Source organism: Antechinus flavipes, chromosome 3 (assembly GCF_016432865.1).
Source record: "Antechinus flavipes isolate AdamAnt ecotype Samford, QLD, Australia chromosome 3, AdamAnt_v2, whole genome shotgun sequence".
Lineage (NCBI taxonomy): Eukaryota > Metazoa > Chordata > Mammalia > Dasyuromorphia > Dasyuridae > Antechinus > Antechinus flavipes.
This window is the reverse complement of record NC_067400.1, coordinates 614,120,058-614,135,221: the sequence shown is the minus strand read 5'-3', so window position 1 is coordinate 614,135,221 and position 15,164 is coordinate 614,120,058. Positions and strand designations below refer to the sequence as shown.

General features: G+C 59.3%; 3 protein-coding genes across 5 annotated transcripts; 1 reads left to right on the top strand and 2 right to left on the bottom strand.

The window, feature by feature from the left end:
- Nucleotides 1–197: 197 nt before the first annotated feature.
- On the bottom strand, nucleotides 198–4,613 carry MIA (MIA SH3 domain containing). Its single transcript, XM_051989227.1, has 4 exons — nucleotides 1,633–4,613; nucleotides 1,254–1,387; nucleotides 852–962; nucleotides 198–354 (listed from the first exon to the last, which is right to left on the bottom strand). Exons 1-4 carry the CDS (start codon nucleotides 1,760–1,762, stop codon nucleotides 331–333), a joined length of 399 nt encoding a protein of 132 aa, XP_051845187.1. The 5' UTR covers nucleotides 1,763–4,613; the 3' UTR covers nucleotides 198–330.
- Nucleotides 4,614–5,765: 1,152 nt separating this feature from the next.
- SNRPA (small nuclear ribonucleoprotein polypeptide A) lies at nucleotides 5,766–10,943 on the bottom strand. Its single transcript, XM_051989211.1, has 7 exons — nucleotides 10,856–10,943; nucleotides 9,322–9,417; nucleotides 9,036–9,208; nucleotides 6,991–7,167; nucleotides 6,725–6,898; nucleotides 6,504–6,592; nucleotides 5,766–6,163 (listed from the first exon to the last, which is right to left on the bottom strand). Exons 2-7 carry the CDS (start codon nucleotides 9,392–9,394, stop codon nucleotides 6,004–6,006), a joined length of 846 nt encoding a protein of 281 aa, XP_051845171.1. The 5' UTR covers nucleotides 9,395–9,417; nucleotides 10,856–10,943; the 3' UTR covers nucleotides 5,766–6,003.
- An 80-nt stretch (nucleotides 10,944–11,023) lies between these two features.
- Nucleotides 11,024–15,154, top strand: ACTMAP (actin maturation protease). 3 transcript variants are annotated; one of them, XM_051989208.1, is made up of 6 exons: nucleotides 11,024–11,119; nucleotides 13,173–13,241; nucleotides 13,828–13,952; nucleotides 14,025–14,154; nucleotides 14,245–14,315; nucleotides 14,650–15,154. In XM_051989208.1, the coding sequence occupies exons 1-6, from the start codon at nucleotides 11,034–11,036 to the stop codon at nucleotides 15,006–15,008; spliced, it is 840 nt and encodes a 279-aa protein (XP_051845168.1). In that variant the 5' UTR covers nucleotides 11,024–11,033; the 3' UTR covers nucleotides 15,009–15,154. The 3 variants fall into 3 exon arrangements, with proteins under 3 accessions (XP_051845168.1, XP_051845167.1, XP_051845169.1); XM_051989207.1 differs by lacking the exon at nucleotides 11,024–11,119 and adding an exon at nucleotides 11,196–11,785; XM_051989209.1 differs by lacking the exon at nucleotides 11,024–11,119 and adding an exon at nucleotides 12,726–12,925.
- Nucleotides 15,155–15,164: the final 10 nt, after the last annotated feature.

Below are 15,164 nucleotides of genomic sequence, written 5' to 3'. Positions count from 1 at the left end.
CTGCCCTTATGGCTCCACCCTTCTAGCCTAGTCACACCCCCACCTTCTGATTGGTTTATTTCTAATGCCTTGCTGGAAAGAGGCAAAAATAACCGGGTCTTCGGATCCCTCTGAAGGGAAAGTCTGCCTAGCAACTAATTACACCTACACACGCTAACGCGTACACAAGCACATACAAATTCACCACGACCAGACTCTGCTGCACACGGGTGTTATTGGCACAAAACTGGGCAAGGGGCACGGGAAGGGGAGGGGCGGCAGACGTCCCGGGGCTCGGGCCAACATCTGCTTCTCCAGCCGGGCAGAGACAGGGCCAGGGGCAGCCTGGACTCACTGGCAGTAAAAGTCCCACTTCTGAAATGAGAGATGAGGTGGAAGGGCAAAGGGCGCAACCTTGCGGGCGGGAAGAGGGGGTAGTGGAGAGTGGGATGCGGAGGGACGCGGGAAATAGCAGTTTGGGCAGAAGGGGAAAGGGTCCCCAAAATGCCAGTCCCCGTGTCAGGGAAACCAAAATGTTTCTACAAAAAAGCTTAGGAGCCAGGGATTGGCAGGGCAGGCAAATATCAGAAGAGATTAACCAAAAATGTGAGCCTTAATAAAGGCGTTAGAATGATTTCATTTAACTCTTCCCAAACTGTCAGATGAGGAAACTGAGAGTAGCTCGGAGAAGCCATCGGTCTGAGGCTCTCAGCCAACAGCCGGGGAAACTGAGACCCAAGAATGGTAAAGGGGCTTGCTTGCCTCAGGCCATTGGTGGTTACTTTGGTGGGTCAGGGATTAGAAGATAGGATTTAATCATCAAGGGAGCAAAAGGGGGAGAAAGGTAGTGACGGGGGCTGCTGGTCACTCACCTCCGTTTTAACCTCCACCTTTCCTGGCTTCAGGACATGGTCCTCTCGGAGGATGCTGCTTGGGAAGTAGCCCAAGCGGGCAGGCTGGGCCCCATAGTACTCCCCCTGAACCTGGTATGGGGGGTAGGGAGCATATGGTAAGAGCTTGCAAGCCAGAACCACCCCCGACCATCCCAACAGCCCTGCAGAAATAAGGCTGCAGACAGAGGTGATCTGTTCGGAGCCAAACAGCTAATAAATATCTGAGGCCGGCTTAAACTTAGGCATTACTGTGCTATCTAGATCTCTTAAAAAAAAATGGGGGCTTCAGGATCCCTTCCACCACATCTTTTTCTCCCCACCCTCATCCCCAAACCCCAATCCTAGCGTCCCTCCCAATTTCAGGGTCCAGCCAAGACTCACACTGCCTCCCCAGAAGAGGCGTCCTCGGCCCATCAGCTTAGAGTAGACAAAGACGACTTGGCCCTGCTGTACAGATAGAAAACGGCAGTCTGGGGCTGAATAGTCTTGCAGGGCGACGGCCTGAGAGATAGGGTCTAGGGCAGAAAGGATTGTTGGGGGATACTTAGGAGGCGGTTTCCTGAATGTACTCTACTCCGGAGCAGCCACAGGAAAGCCCAGGACTGTTCAGATCCAATCCTGGCACCGGAGATGACATTTGTTCCACTTTCTGGGAAAATAGAAGGTGCCCATCGCAGTCCCTCTTTTCCTGGCCCAAAGCACCCACCCTGTCCCCCTCCAGCACCCGGTGCCCACCACCCCCCATGCCCCAAAACCTCACAGCTGCATTCTTCATCTGCACACAGCTTCCTGGCTGCCAGTTTGGCCATCAGTCGCCCCCCAAAGCCCAGATTGGGGAGGCTGCTGAGAATAATGGCAGCAAGGAGCAGAGAAACAGGGGTCCGGATCATGATGCGCGGATAAGTTTGGGTCTGTATGCGGTCTAAGGGACAGACTGAGACTACCAGAACTCCCTTGTCGCTTCACCTGGGGGGTCTGCCTGTCAATTCTGTAGTTGCCATCCCCGCCCTGAGTCCTTCTCCACTCTGTAAGCTGCCAAGCTCTCACCAACTTGGACAGATCCAAGTCTCCAAGTGGTTTAGGGAACTGCTATTAACCCTGCTCTTGGGGAAATAACTAGTCTGGTATTTCCTGCCCTCCTGCAAATGCTGAAAAAGAGCTCTATTCTCAAAAGCTGCCCAGGTCCCAGCCAGCATCAGCTCCCAACCTCGAATCTTGCCCTCCTGCACCGCCTCTGGCCCCTCAACCAGAGAATTCAGGCGAGGAAGGCAGAGCCTGAGAGGCGGCTCCCTCTCCACCCAATCTCCTCAAGAGCCTCCTTGTTCCCTTGCCATTCCTCCCTTGCCCACAGGAAATTCTCCGCAGGATTCCAGGCTCTGCCTTCCTCTCCTGACTTCTCGGGTTGTGGGGCCGGGAGGCAGCGCAGGAGGCCAAGATTCAGTTGGGATTTGATGCTGCCTAAGTTCTGGGCAGATGATAGAGAGGGGCTCCAGGGGGACCAACCCCCTCATTTCAGAAAGAGGAATAAGAAATGGAAAGTTGGAAGGCACCTGCTCCAACCACTGCACTTTACAGATGGAAGAGTAGAGACCCAGGAAGGGGAAGAGACCCCTAAGGTAATGAGGGAGGGAGCTGCAGGGCTGAACTCGGGTCCTGAATCCAGTTGTTTTCCCCAAAGCACCAGAAACCCGTCATCTTATACAAGTGGGAAAAGATCCACTCAAAGGGGGAAAGACAAAGTTGAGTTGTCACAGACTCTAATTTAGAAGACTTTGCCAGGGCCTTCCTCCAGGCCACACCAGGGCAGGCATTTGTCCTACAGCATCCTTGATCGGTGGTCGTCCAGGTAGGAGCCTCCAGTGAGGGAGCTCACTACCGTCAGCTCTCAACATCAGCCGATACTATATTTGGATCCACTGAGCTGAAATCAGCTTCTTCCATGATTCCTTTTTGCTCCTCTGCCACCTGCCATCTTTTGAGCAACACTAGGAGCCCAAAAAATATTCAATGGAAGCCTACTGTCTACCTGTCTCACCAAGGCCCTTCACAGCTCTTCCATTTCTGGGGAAACTCTTAGTTCTCATCCCACCCCCTTCTACCTCATGAAACCTGGCATGACTGGGATGGAGGTTCCTTATGGTCTACTGAAGTATTTCCAAGGTTCAACAGATGTGATTTCCACCCTGACCGTTTTGGGGGATCCTCCTGGGACTGGGAATCCCTTCCAGCTCCCTCATCCCCAGCTCCTCCCAGGACTATATATTCACCAGGAGGGCAAGGCCGCCATCACCAAAGCAGTGCACTCAGCATAGCCTGGGATTCCAATGCCCCATGCAGGGGTATGCTGGGATCCTCAGCCCCGGCCCTGTCCTTCCTTGGTCTCCCCAAAGCTTTCTCCTCCCATCATTCCCTATTAATTCTCCCATCATTCCCTATTCTGTGTCCTCCCATCATTCCCTATTCCGTGTGTCCTCCCATCATTCCCTATTAGGTATCTCCCCTACTCATTCCTGAGCCTTCCACCTACAAATGTGCCCAGGTCTCCCATGTTTTCAAAAATTCATCTGGCCCTGCCTGCAGATGGTCGATTCCTTCCCTTTTCTCCAACTTTTCAGCAGGTTTTGACACTGTTAACCACCTTTGCCAGACCTTCTTCCCTTGCCTGGTCCCAAAGCATGTGTGTCACCCCCAGGCCCTCTTCTGTGATCTCAGGGCTCCATGGGTTCAATTTTCAGCTCTAATATGACTCCCAAATCCACATGTTGCCCCCTCCCAACTTTTCAACACGTGTCATGGATGCCTGTACGCTACCCATCACCAGCTCCTCATGAAAGGTTGTAGACCTCACCTTCTCCCCCAAATCCTGTGCCTCCTTTAGGCCACTTGAGAGCACTCCCTGGGAGTGACCCAAGTAGGCTATTTTGGCCCTGACTGCTTTCTTATTCCCCCTAGCCATTGCTTCGTCTCATCTCTCCTCAATGTCTTCTCTTCACTCACATTGATTAGGTCTCTAAATCCATTGTTTCTTGCTTTTAACCTTTTCTTTTGCTGAGGCAACTGGGGCTAAGTGACTTGGCCAAGATCACACAGCTAGGAGGCATCATGTGTCCGAGGCCAAATTTGAACTCAGGTCCGGTGCTCTACCCACTGCGCCACCTAGGTGGCCCTCTTGCTTTTATCAGCCAAATATGCTCCTTTTCCCTTTCAAGCATCACCCTTGACCCAACCCATCTTCCAGAGTTACTTTAATACCCTAAATCCTAAGTCTGAGTAAAAATCCTCAGCACCTCTTGCCGCCACACTCTTGAGAAGAAATGAAAGTCCTGCTGGGTACAAGCCACTTCTTCCCACCCACCCCTCCTTCCAAACTTCGCGGTAGCCAGGAGGCCGATCGGAGAGCCGGCCCGGAGCGCCAGTGTTGCCTGTGGCCCACGAGCATCATTAACCCTCTTGGGCAACTAAGTCACAAAGACAGGCCTGACCTTCCTCGCTGGAGTTCTCCATGCAGTCCCAGGTCTCATCCTCCCTGGGGTTCCAGCCACGCTAGGATCAGTCCTTTCCTCCCCAGGCTCACAAAGCTAGTGCTGGGGGCCAGATCTGAACACCGGGCCTTAAGGGCCAACGCCCTACGTGCTGCACCACCTAGCTGCCTCGCCCAGCCCTTTTCCCGAGTCCTCCAGGTCCCTGGTTGATGCAGAGATGAAAACCTCCCGTGGCTGTTCCACGCCTTGCTTTGGGGTAACTGATCTCTAAGAAGAAAAATCACAGCAGCTGCTGAGCCCACGTGGGGCCTAGGAAAGCCATTTGAAGAGCACCCATGATGGGGAGCTGGCCAAGGTGCTAGAACATGCCATCACCAAGCCTCTGCCTTCAACCCCCGGCCCCTCCTCCGAACCTTCCCTCTGGTCACCCCCATCTTCCCCGAGCAGGATTTCTCCCCTCTCTCTGCTTTACTTGACTGCACCCTCAATCCTGCGTTCTGTTCCCAAAGCTTTGGGGAGGTGAATGCCCCTAACTTCCTGGCTCCCTTCCTCCCCCGGGGCAAGTCGGTCGCTCCCGCCGTCAAAGGAGCACAAAACTAGGGCTCACAAGGTGCCCCGTTTGCAGCTGTGCAGTCACTTGGGTCGGGTCTGACTTGTGAATCCATTTTGGGGTTTTCTTGGCAGAGAACGAACCGCAGGCTTTGCCACTTCTGTCTTCAGCTTGTTTTACAGAGAAAACTGAGGCAGACAGGGTGAAGTGATCTGCCCAGTGTCGCACAGCTAGGAAGTGCTGGAGACCGAGTTTGCACCCAGGATGCCAGGCCTGGTTCTATATACTGACACCCCAGTTGCCCTCCCCATTTTACAGAGGGGTTACCCAAGGCCCAGGTTTTGCCTGGTCATGCATGACAGATGAAGGGCACTGAATCAAAGCTCATGCCAACTGCAAATCCAGACGTGTGTGGACCCTGCTGCCAGTTCAGGAGCCAAACAGTGGGTGGGAAGCAGGCCCCGGGGCCCCCGACAGGGGGTCTGTCCTGAAGAAAGCAGGGGGTCACGCTCTAGACAGATGCTACACAATCCACACATCCTCATGTAGGGAGAAGTCTGATTTGGGTGTGCGCACTCCCGCCCCCGGGGTCCAAGATTGACTGACCCAGGCCCCGGCTCGAAGCCCTTTTGCCAGAAAGGTGCCCCAGACCAAGACTACGTGCCGGGAGAAAGCTGGCAAAGGGGTGCAGACCGGACAAGCCTTCCTGGGCCAGCATCCAGGCCCGGCGCGGCAGGCTCCCGCGTCGCAGGGGTCACGGCACCCTGCAGCCCAGGCCCCCCTTGCACCCAGTGGGAGGAGGGCGAGCGCCTACTAAGCCCAGCGGCCCAGGGGACCATGGGAGAGAGGAGGACCACGCAGTGAAAAACCAAGGCTTGCAGTCTTTTATTTTGCCCCACAGCTCCAGGTGCAATGTCTGTAGGGCAGACTCTGGGTACAATGCTGAGGCACATGCACGCAGGGCAGGCACACTCACGCAACAGGGGGAGGAGGGAGCAGGGACTTACCTTCAGGGGACGACAGCCCCGAGCAGAAGAGCAGGGGGAGGGTCACCCTGGAAGGAAAGAAGGGGGAGGGGGGGCCGGGAGAAGGGGCGGGGCTATTTCTTGGCAAAAGAGATCTTCATGGCATTGTTCTGGGTGATCTTGAAGCCCTGCAGGGCGTCTCGGGCAGCCCCAGCCTGCACCTCGTTGTCAAACTCCACAAAAGCGATGTCGTGGCGCCCAGGAACCAGGCGCACCTCCTTGAAGCCAGGAAACCTGGGGGGAAGCAAGGCTCTCAGATGAAAGGTCCCAGACGGAAGCTCCGATCCCCCGCTTCTTACACAGGGGAAACCGAGGCCCACAGAGCCGGGATTCAGACCCTCGGCCTCCACCTCCACTTGGAATTGTGGAGGTGACGGCTGCCGACACAGGGTCACGAACCCGGCATTTGGCCCAGAGAGGGCAGAGGGACCTACCCAACGTCCCGTGTTGTCCAAGGCCCAGCTGTGGCTGAGCGTGAAGAGGGGAGGGGGCTGCTCCAGAGATGGGGATGATGGTCTGCACTGGCCTCAGGCCCCCCGACCCTGGCTCTCCCAGGCCCATCCCCAAGACTTACTGATTGAAGAGCATAGACAGCATGAGCTCGTTGGTCTCCTCTGGCAGGTTAGTGAGGAACAGGATATGGTTGGGTGGGTTTTCAGACAGCTACGGAGGAGGAAAGAGCCGGCGTGAGGTGGGGTTCCCAGGCTGGACCTCAGCCAAGGCCGCTCCCCCTCCCCCCTCCCCCCCCCCCCAGCCACATCCCCAGCGGAGCAAAAGGGACCAAGCTGGGCTCACCGGCTGGGCGGGCGGCATCTGTCCAGGCATCATCTGCTGCGGGGGCATGGCGCCAGGTGGGATCTGCCCAGGGGCCAGGCCGGGCGGGGGGATCATCCCTGGGGGAGGCATGTATGGTGGCTGCCCTGGAAGATGGTGCATGATGCGGGGGGCCTGGGTCATGGGCGGCATCCCCTTGGAAAAAGAAACAAAGGATCAGAGACCCGGACAGGAGGCGCGGTGAGGAGGCCACGGGGACCGCCGATCAGGGAGGCCGGGACACTCACCGGGACAGGCTGGACAGCAGCCACAACCGGGGCCGCCGCCCCCCCGGGAACAGCCTTCTTGACCGCAGGGGTTTCTTGGCCTTTGGGCTTTCTCTTCTCCCGCTTCCGGTCACGCTCCACGTAGGTGCCCTTCATCTTGGCAATGATGTCGGAGTCCGACTTGGCATACTGGATTCTCTGAATCACCCAGAAAGATGAGTGAGCAAAGGGCTCCCTCTCCCACCCTCCCCCATGGGGCCAAGCACTTGGGGGGAGGGCCGGCAGCAGACGGGCCCTGCAGAGGCCCACAGAGCCAACGCAAGCCCGCCCCTTTCACAGATGAAGAGCCTGACATGCAGAGAGGCACTCAGTGCCCAGGAGCAAGGACCACAACCCAGGGCCGCTGAGCCAACTGAAGCCTGACTTTCAGACAGAACCCAGGGCCTCTTTCCTCTCCAAACAAGCAAGAATTAGCGAACCAAACTAGCCGGGACTAAGATGAGCTCTTCCTCTACAGATAACGAGGTCCCCATCACCAGTCCCTAACAGAACCAACAAGATGTGTCTGGTCAGGTGACCGAGACTTCTCAGAGCTTCCACTGATTCCTGGCTGAGGCTCAGGGCTTACTACACAACATACTTTCCACTTTACTAAGGTTCAAAAAGCACTTTCTTTATTCCGTAAAACCAGCATTTATCAAGCACCTACTGTGAGCCTGAAGGACTTTGTGAATATGTTCTCATCAAGTCCTCATAACTCTGGGAGGAGGGGGCTGTGATCATCCCTACGTTACAGGAGAGGGAACTGAGGCAGACAGCAGTGAAGTGACCTGCCCAGGATCACACAGCTGGGGATATCTTGAGTCCAGATTTGAACTCAGGACATCTTCATGGGTCCAGCCCCAGCTACTCTCATCTTTATCCTGCATGACGCAAGCTCCCCGAGACAATCTTTGCATTCCCTATACTCGGCACATAGTAGGTGTTTCCAAAACATCAGCTGAGCAATCCCTGGCTCTACGAGGCAGGTGGTTCAGTTACTCCCATTTCATGGAAGACACTGGCTCCCAGAGTAACTGACCACGGGACGGTACAGAAAACAAGTGGGCAGGAGCTCAGATCTGACCAGATCTGGAAGGGCTCTGGGATGCAGGGAGATCCTGGGGCTGAGGAAGGATGGGACGGCCACTTCTCCCAATGACCCGAAGGCCCCAAGGCTGGCTGGCCCACCCTCAGGGGTGCAGCAATTCTCCCGCTGGCTGCCAAGGCCTGGAAAGAACTAGGGTGCCAGGGCCCAGATTCTAACACTGCCTCTGATGTTTACCAACTGGGTGACCTCACTGGGCTTCAGTCCCCTCCATAAGAGAACTGGAGGAGACGCCTTTAAGGGCCCTTCCTGCCCTAGGTCTGTGGACCAGTGAAATTTGGGCCCAAGGTACACAGCAACCCCTTCTCCACGGCTTGCGGAAATCCTTCTCAGGGCTCTAACACCCTCGATGCAGGAGCCAGCCCGCCAAGCCGTGGGATCTCTGTCCTCTCCCAGACAGCCTTCCAAGAGCTACGTCAAAGATCCTGGCCAAGTCGGCCCAGACGACTCCCTGCGCAAAAGTCTTTAGGGCCGAGGGACCACCACGGGACCAGGTTAAAATAGAACTGAGGTTTTCTGGGTGGGAGGCGTTCAACAGCCCGTTTTAACGGATTCCCACTGGCTTATGGCTAAACTACCAAGTCCTCCTCATTAGAAGGTGGGCTTGCTGACTCAGCCTCCTAACTGGGCCTCCAGCTGCACTTTGCACACAGTGAGTTTTATTAGATGCCTTTTCATTTATCCGCCCGTAAGCAGAGACGCCTCTCACCTACTTCTCCCATCAGCTTCCACCTCCACATTCCAGCTTCGTGTTACCAGTCAGGACGTTCCCTCGCCAGCCCCCTGCCCACTCGCTCCGTCTGCTCCACCTCGTTCGGCCTTACTGGCCTGTGCTCTACCTCTATCCCCTGGACCGTGGGTGGGGTCTCAGAAGACCGATCAGTGTTTTAAACTAAAGTGAATCTGTCAGAGTTCTTACCATGGGCTTGTCGTAGAAGGGAAAGCCCTGCATGGATCGGAGAGCGTTGGTGGCGCTGCTGATTTCCTTGAAGATGACAAAAGCCTGGCCCCTCATCTTCAGGCTCCTTGATACCAGGATGTCCAGAATCTGACCGAACTGGGAGAAGATGGCGTAGAGGGATTTCTTCAATTCTGGGGAAAGAAGGCCCAGAGACGGGGCAGTCAGGCCAGGCCTCAGACAGCAGCCCGGGTGGGGGGGAGTCAGCGGTATGGGAGGAGGGGCGGCAGCAGAGCCTCAGACTCACCATCCTTCTTTATCTTCTCATTAAGGTTATTGATGTAAATGGTGTGATTGGGGCGCGACTCCGGCACCGCCATAGTAGAAAAGTCTCGTGTTTGGCCTGCAAGGACAGCGGACCCGGGTTAGCGAGCCTGGGGGCCTCCTTTGGCCTCTCACCCTACAGAATCCCAGAGCCATCACCCAGGCCCTTCTTGCTCCAGCACCTCTGGTCAGAGCAGCCTCTGCCACAAGACCTCAACACCCAAGGGGCGCTTACAACTGGCCACAACCTGCCACCTCCAATTCCAGTCCAGCCCTCTAGACTCAAGTGGGGAACTCTGACTCCTGCTCCCTCTGGACCTATTTCCCTTAACTTCCATGGGACAGCGGGGCAAGAGACCCCCACCAACCCAGTCCTAGGCACCCGTACTTAGCAGCAAGCCGTCGGCCCACCCTCACACCCAAGAAACACTGATTGAATGGGGTCCCCACACCTCATGGAGGGCCTCCCACAAAGCAGGCTCTTGGGGGCTACATATGCTTGTCAGAAGTAAAGATCGCAGGAGAATCACTTCCCCGGGCAATGTGGACGCCATGGCCGCCTTCTCCTGGACAGTAAGACCAGAGGATCCACAGGAGAGGAAGGTCACGGCCTGGGGGTCAGCAAAGGGCCTTCGCAAAATCCCAAGAGATCATGGGCAAGAGCAACAGTCCCCCAGGAGCTGCTGACTGGACCAGGGGGAAATTCCCATTCAGAAGTCCTTTGGTCACAGAACACGGTCATTATCTCAACAGCCCAGAGAGGAAAGGAGAAGGAAGCCAAAAATGCAAAGAGTTCACAGGCTCCGGGGCAAAAAGCTTTATGAGGATGTCAGAGGGCAGGAAGGGCAGGACCCAAAGCAAAGGGCGCTAACTGGGGGGAGGGGAGGGGCAGTTTAACTCCTTCAGTGCCCCCCTCCCTCACTGCTAGCAGGGGCACGGCCTTTAGCTGGTCTCAGTCACCCCCTCAGGGCCAGCCAGATTAGAAAAAGGCCGCTAACAAACAAAAGAACTCCGGCGCCCAAGCACGAGGGGAACAGAACAATGTCACGTGGCTCGGGGAAGAGAGGATTCGAAACTGCGGGGCCGCCGGGGGGCGCGCTGGGGAAGCGCCGGCCCAGCGCCCACGACCTGGCTACGGGCGGGAAGGGCCGAACCAAGGCCACCGGCGGATGCCCACGGGCAACGGCCCTAGGTCCGGAGGCGGGGCTCCGGCCACCGCGTCCAGACGCCGGCAGCTCGCCGAGGCGCCTACAGAGCGGCGGGAAGAGGCGGAAAGCGAGGGGGAGGGTACCCGGCAAGGCCCAGGCCACGTGTCCCAAGCCGGACCCGGCGCGCCGCCATTGGTGCACGCTCGCGAAGCCCCGCCCTCTCCCCAGGGAGGAGAACCCCGAAGTGGGAGCCGGTAGGGAAGAGCGGGAGAATTAGAAGAGAGGAGTCGCTGAGAAGGGATCCGAGCACCGGAGGCCTAGCGCGCCGCCCGGCCGGCCCAATGACGGCCACCCACGGGGAATACTTACTAATGGCGTTCGTCCGCGAGTGCTACCGGCGACTCTCTGGTGGGTCCTTCCTCCGCGGGGCTCGGCAGCGCTAGGCTCCGCCCCCATCATTAGGGGAACCAGTCCAGATGCTTGACGCCTGAACGTCTGACCAATCAGAGATAGCCCCACCTCACAAGCGCACCCTTTGCCAATCACAATGCAACTTTGGCTCCCGCTTCGTCTTGGAATGGCCGAGAAGAGGAGGGGCATGTCTCCTAGTTTCATTCCTTCTCCGCGTCTTACGTAAGCAATGCGTGACCTATTACGGACTCCCGTGGCGTGTGATCTCATTCGGGGAGGGGGATGGACGCTGAAGAGGAAAAGGGAAGGTATCTGTCACGTGGTTCGGCGGCGGCCGCCATCTTGAGAAGGTGGAGGTTTGGGGGCGTGGGCGGGAGCCTAGAAACACCGACCTTGATACCCTTCTCTCCGCCCTACCTCCCGGGTCCCTGCCCTTTGGGACTTGGGCCCTTCAGCTCACGTGCTTTCCTGACCCTTGACCTTTCCTGGCTCCTTGATTGGGCTCACCTTGACCTTTGGCCTCTGACTTCTCTGTTGCTTCCTAGGCCATCCCCACTCTCTAGACCCCCAGACTTGAACTTCTTTGCTCAAAAGTCACTTTCCCCAGACCTGTTCTTGGCCTCTACCCCTAAAACTCGCACCCAGGTCCCTTTCTGGGTTCCCACACGCTGTAATTCTCCCGTGCCAAGCTCGGAGACTCTGAGCCCCCAGAATGAGTGCCCCGGGGTGCCCGGTGCCCCCTCCCCTGCCCCCTGCCCTCCCTGCCGCGCCCCCCCACGTCTTCGGCCTGGAAAAGAGCCGCCTGCTGCAGGAGGCCCTGGCCGGCTCCGGAGGGAGTCCGGGCGCCCGGGACGATGTGCGGCGGCTCCTGATGCACAGCAAGGACCGGTAGGGCCCAGCGCCCCTTCCCCCAGTCCGGCACTGACCTCCTGCCTCTGATGTCGGGGCGGCCTGCGTCCTGTGCTGAGTCTGCGGCAGCGAGCCTCTGGCAGATGGGGGCGCAGCAGGGGGCATCTCCTGGAACCTCTAGAACCTCTGGGCAGATGGGGGCGCAGCAGGGGGCATCTCCTAGAACCTCTAGAACCTCTGGGCAGATGGGGGCGCAGCAGGGGGCATCTCCTAGAACCTCTAGAACCTCTGGGCAGATGGGGGCGCAGCAGGGGGCATCTCCTAGAACCTCTGGGCAGATGGGGGCACAGCAGGGGGCATCTCCTGGAACCTCTGGCAGATGGGGGCGCAGCAGGGGGCATCCCCCAGAACCTCTGGCAGATGGGGGCACAGCAGGGGGCATCTCCTGGAACCTCTGGGCAGATGGGGGCGCAGCAGGGGGCATCTCCTAGAACCTCTGGGCAGATGGGGGCACAGCAGGGGGCATCTCCTGGAACCTCTAGAACCTCTGGCAGATGGGGGCACAGCGGGGGCATCTTCTAGAACCTCTGGCAGATGGGGGCGCAGCAGGGGGCATCCCCCAGAACCTCTGGCAGATGGCACAAATGGGGGCAGCACAGTGGGAGGGGCTTCCAGTTCCTGTGCGATGGGGGCAGCAGAGCCGGGAGCACCCCCAGAGTCTCTGTGTAGCGGGGGAGGCTCCCCCCCACTTCAAGTCTTTAACCGCTCACTTGCCAGTTCATGTGATACCTTTAGTGACCAATAATCCATTTCTTCATTTTACAGATGGGGAAACTGAGTCACGGGTCAGGAAGGGTTTTGTCCAAGGTCTCGCAGCCAGGAAGGGACGAGGCTCGGTCGGGGACCAGGGGCTCCTGCCTCCGTTTGTCCCAGGTGTTCGGCGACCACATGACCTCGGCTTTCTCATCCACGTAATGAAGAGATTGAGCCGGAGGAACCTCTGCTAGTGGGGGCCTGTGGGCTTGTGGTACATGGCGTCCGGGAGATCTGAGTTCAAGTGTGGCCTCAGATACTTTCCGGCCCTGGGACCCTGGGCAAACCCCTTCGCCTCAGTCTGCCTCAGTTTCCTCAGCTGCCAAATGGGGAGAATGGCCGCCCCTGCCCCCGGGCCGTTGTGAGGTAATGATCGTTGCCCCTTGCCCGGGACGAGCGCTCTGCCTTCTGGGACCGGGCTGACCCCGGAAGCCTCCGAGAAGTCTGAGGCCGAGCCCGGCCCGCTCTCTCTCCTACGTACGCGGCGCGGGAGTGAGTGTGAGGGGCCGCCGGAGGCCGCGAAGTCCCCCCCGCATTGTTGGCCCCCTGCCGGCCTCTCTCTGGGACGGGCCCGGGCCGGCTTCTGAGCGCTCCGGGCAATGTCTTCCTCCAGGTTCAGGGGGGACTTGAAGTGGATTCTCTTCTGTGCGGACGTGCCCTCTCTCATCCAGGAAGGCCCCCAGTAGGTAGCCCTTGACCCCTCTCTCAGACTCCCGGGCCGGGGGGAGGGAGGGGTCCCTCAGAGAAGGCCCCCAGAGGGCTGTGGCCCAGGGAGCAGTGAGATGGGAGGAGGGGGGCCTGGTCAGGAGGGGGCTTGGCTGGCCCCGCCCCCGCAGCTTGCCTGGGACCAGGCTCGGGCCTGTCCCCCCCTCCCCCTGGAGCACCGTCGCTCCCGTCCGGATTCCCCCGAGGACGGGACAGGGCGACGTCAGGATGCACGAAGCAGCATCAGCCCTTCGGGGACCCATGAGCCGAGTCCGGCCATGTAAACCTCGGCCAAGGACACAGGCAGGGGCCGGGCAGTAGGACCCGGTGCGGGAGCCCTGGAAGGAGCCACGGGGCTGCTGGGATCCCCGCCCCGGCTCTCGCTCATTCACCCGTAGCGTGAAGGCTTTGGACTAGTCCAGAAAGGTCCCTCCGGGCTCCAGGCTCCAGGAGGGTCCGGACGAGGGGGGCCGGCCCGCAGGGAGAGCCCCCACCCCAGCCCGGCGCTTTCCCCCCGAGGGTTCTCCCCCTCCCATCCTCCCCCGGCCCTCCCTCCCTCACAGGTGCGGCCTGGTGGCGCTGTGGATGGCGGGCTCTCTGCTGGCGCTCCCCCGGGACGTCCCCTTGGAGAGGATCGTGGCCCTGGCTCGGGAGAGGGGCTACACTGCGCACGGAGAGATGTTCTCAGGTCGGTGGGGGCCGAGCAGGGAGGGGAGGACCGCGTCTGCCCGCGCTGACCCCCTGCCCGTCTTTGCCGCAGCCGCCAGCATGGCGAGGCTGGCCGAGGAGGTCTTCGGCTGCCAGGCGGAGCTGCTGGCCGGAGGCCTCGGGGAGCCCAACCGAAGCCGCGTGCTACAGCACCTCATCTCCGGCCGCCCGCTGCTGGTCCCGTATCCTTCACGTGCCGGGCGTCCCCGTCCGGGTGCCCCCGGGGTGCCCTCCCTGCCCTGCCCGCTTTGGCCTTGACTGCCCCCGCCCAGCTACGACGAGGACTTCAATCACGAGCCCTGCAAGAAGAGGGGGCACAAGGCGCACTGGGCCGTGGGCGCAGGTAACGGGGGTGGGACGGGCCCGAGGGCCAAGCTCTGCTCCTTTCAGAGGGACCTGCTGGGCTTGAGGCACCGGGCAGAGGGCCCAGTGAGGACCCCCCCAGTGTTGGATTCATCATCTTTGGGAGGGGTGCGGGTGCCCCCCCGCCCTCAGAAAGGCCACCCTAAGTAGTGCAGGTGGCACCTTCACATCTCATTTGACTCCCCCAGAGGGCACGCTGTTATGGCGTCCATTTTACTGATGGGGACACTGAGGCAGACAGAAAGCAACTGAGAGGCTCACGCAAGGAGGAGGGCCCGAGGCCGCGTCTGCAAAGCCCCCCTGTCCTCCCACAGGCGTGCTGCTCGGGGTTCCTGGCCCGGCCCTGAGCCCAGATTATGAGGAGGACACGGAGCTGAAGGGCCTGTTCTACCCGGCCTCCGGCAAGCCCCCACCACCCCTGCCAGATCCCCCGGAGGCCATCTACCTCCTCTGCAAGCAGGGCAAGAGCTGGCACTATCAGCTCTGGGACTACCAGCAGCTTTGTGAGAGCAATCTGCAGCTGGCACAGCTGGCCCCGAGCAGGACCACCGACGGCAGGGTCTACGTGGTGCCCCCCGGAGGGGTGCTGGCCGGCCTCTGCGGCCAAGCCCTGCTGCTGCGGCCCCACCCGGGGGTGACGCCGGGGCCCGAGGGAGACGGAGCATCCAGATGAGGGGCTGACAGCCACGGCCGTGGCCGAGTGAGGAACATGGGACCCGGAGGCCCAAGGGCTGGGTCCTCTGGGCCACAACTACTTTTGGGGACCCTTTGTACGGTGGGGTGGGCTGTCGGGGCTCATAAACGGCTGTGCTGCTGTGAGGAGCGTCCC

Coding starts and splice junctions, on each gene's coding strand:
- MIA (XM_051989227.1), bottom strand. CDS start 1,762: ATGATCCGGACCCCTGTTTCTCTGCTCCTTGCTGCCATTATTCTCAGC. Junction 1,388..1,632: donor TGCAGATGAAGAATGCAGCT/GTGAGGTTTTGG, acceptor TTTCTGCCCTAG/ACCCTATCTCTCAGGCCGTC. Junction 963..1,253: donor GCCTCTTCTGGGGAGGCAGT/GTGAGTCTTGGC, acceptor CCCCCATACCAG/GTTCAGGGGGAGTACTATGG.
- SNRPA (XM_051989211.1), bottom strand. CDS start 9,394: ATGGCGGTGCCGGAGTCGCGCCCCAATCACACCATTTACATCAATAAC. Junction 7,168..9,035: donor CCTTCTACGACAAGCCCATG/GTAAGAACTCTG, acceptor TGGGTGATTCAG/AGAATCCAGTATGCCAAGTC. Junction 6,899..6,990: donor CTGCTGTCCAGCCTGTCCCG/GTGAGTGTCCCG, acceptor TCTTTTTCCAAG/GGGATGCCGCCCATGACCCA.
- ACTMAP (XM_051989207.1), top strand. CDS start 11,610: ATGAGTGCCCCGGGGTGCCCGGTGCCCCCTCCCCTGCCCCCTGCCCTC. Junction 13,242..13,827: donor CTCATCCAGGAAGGCCCCCA/GTAGGTAGCCCT, acceptor CCTCCCTCACAG/GTGCGGCCTGGTGGCGCTGT. Junction 14,316..14,649: donor GCACTGGGCCGTGGGCGCAG/GTAACGGGGGTG, acceptor GTCCTCCCACAG/GCGTGCTGCTCGGGGTTCCT.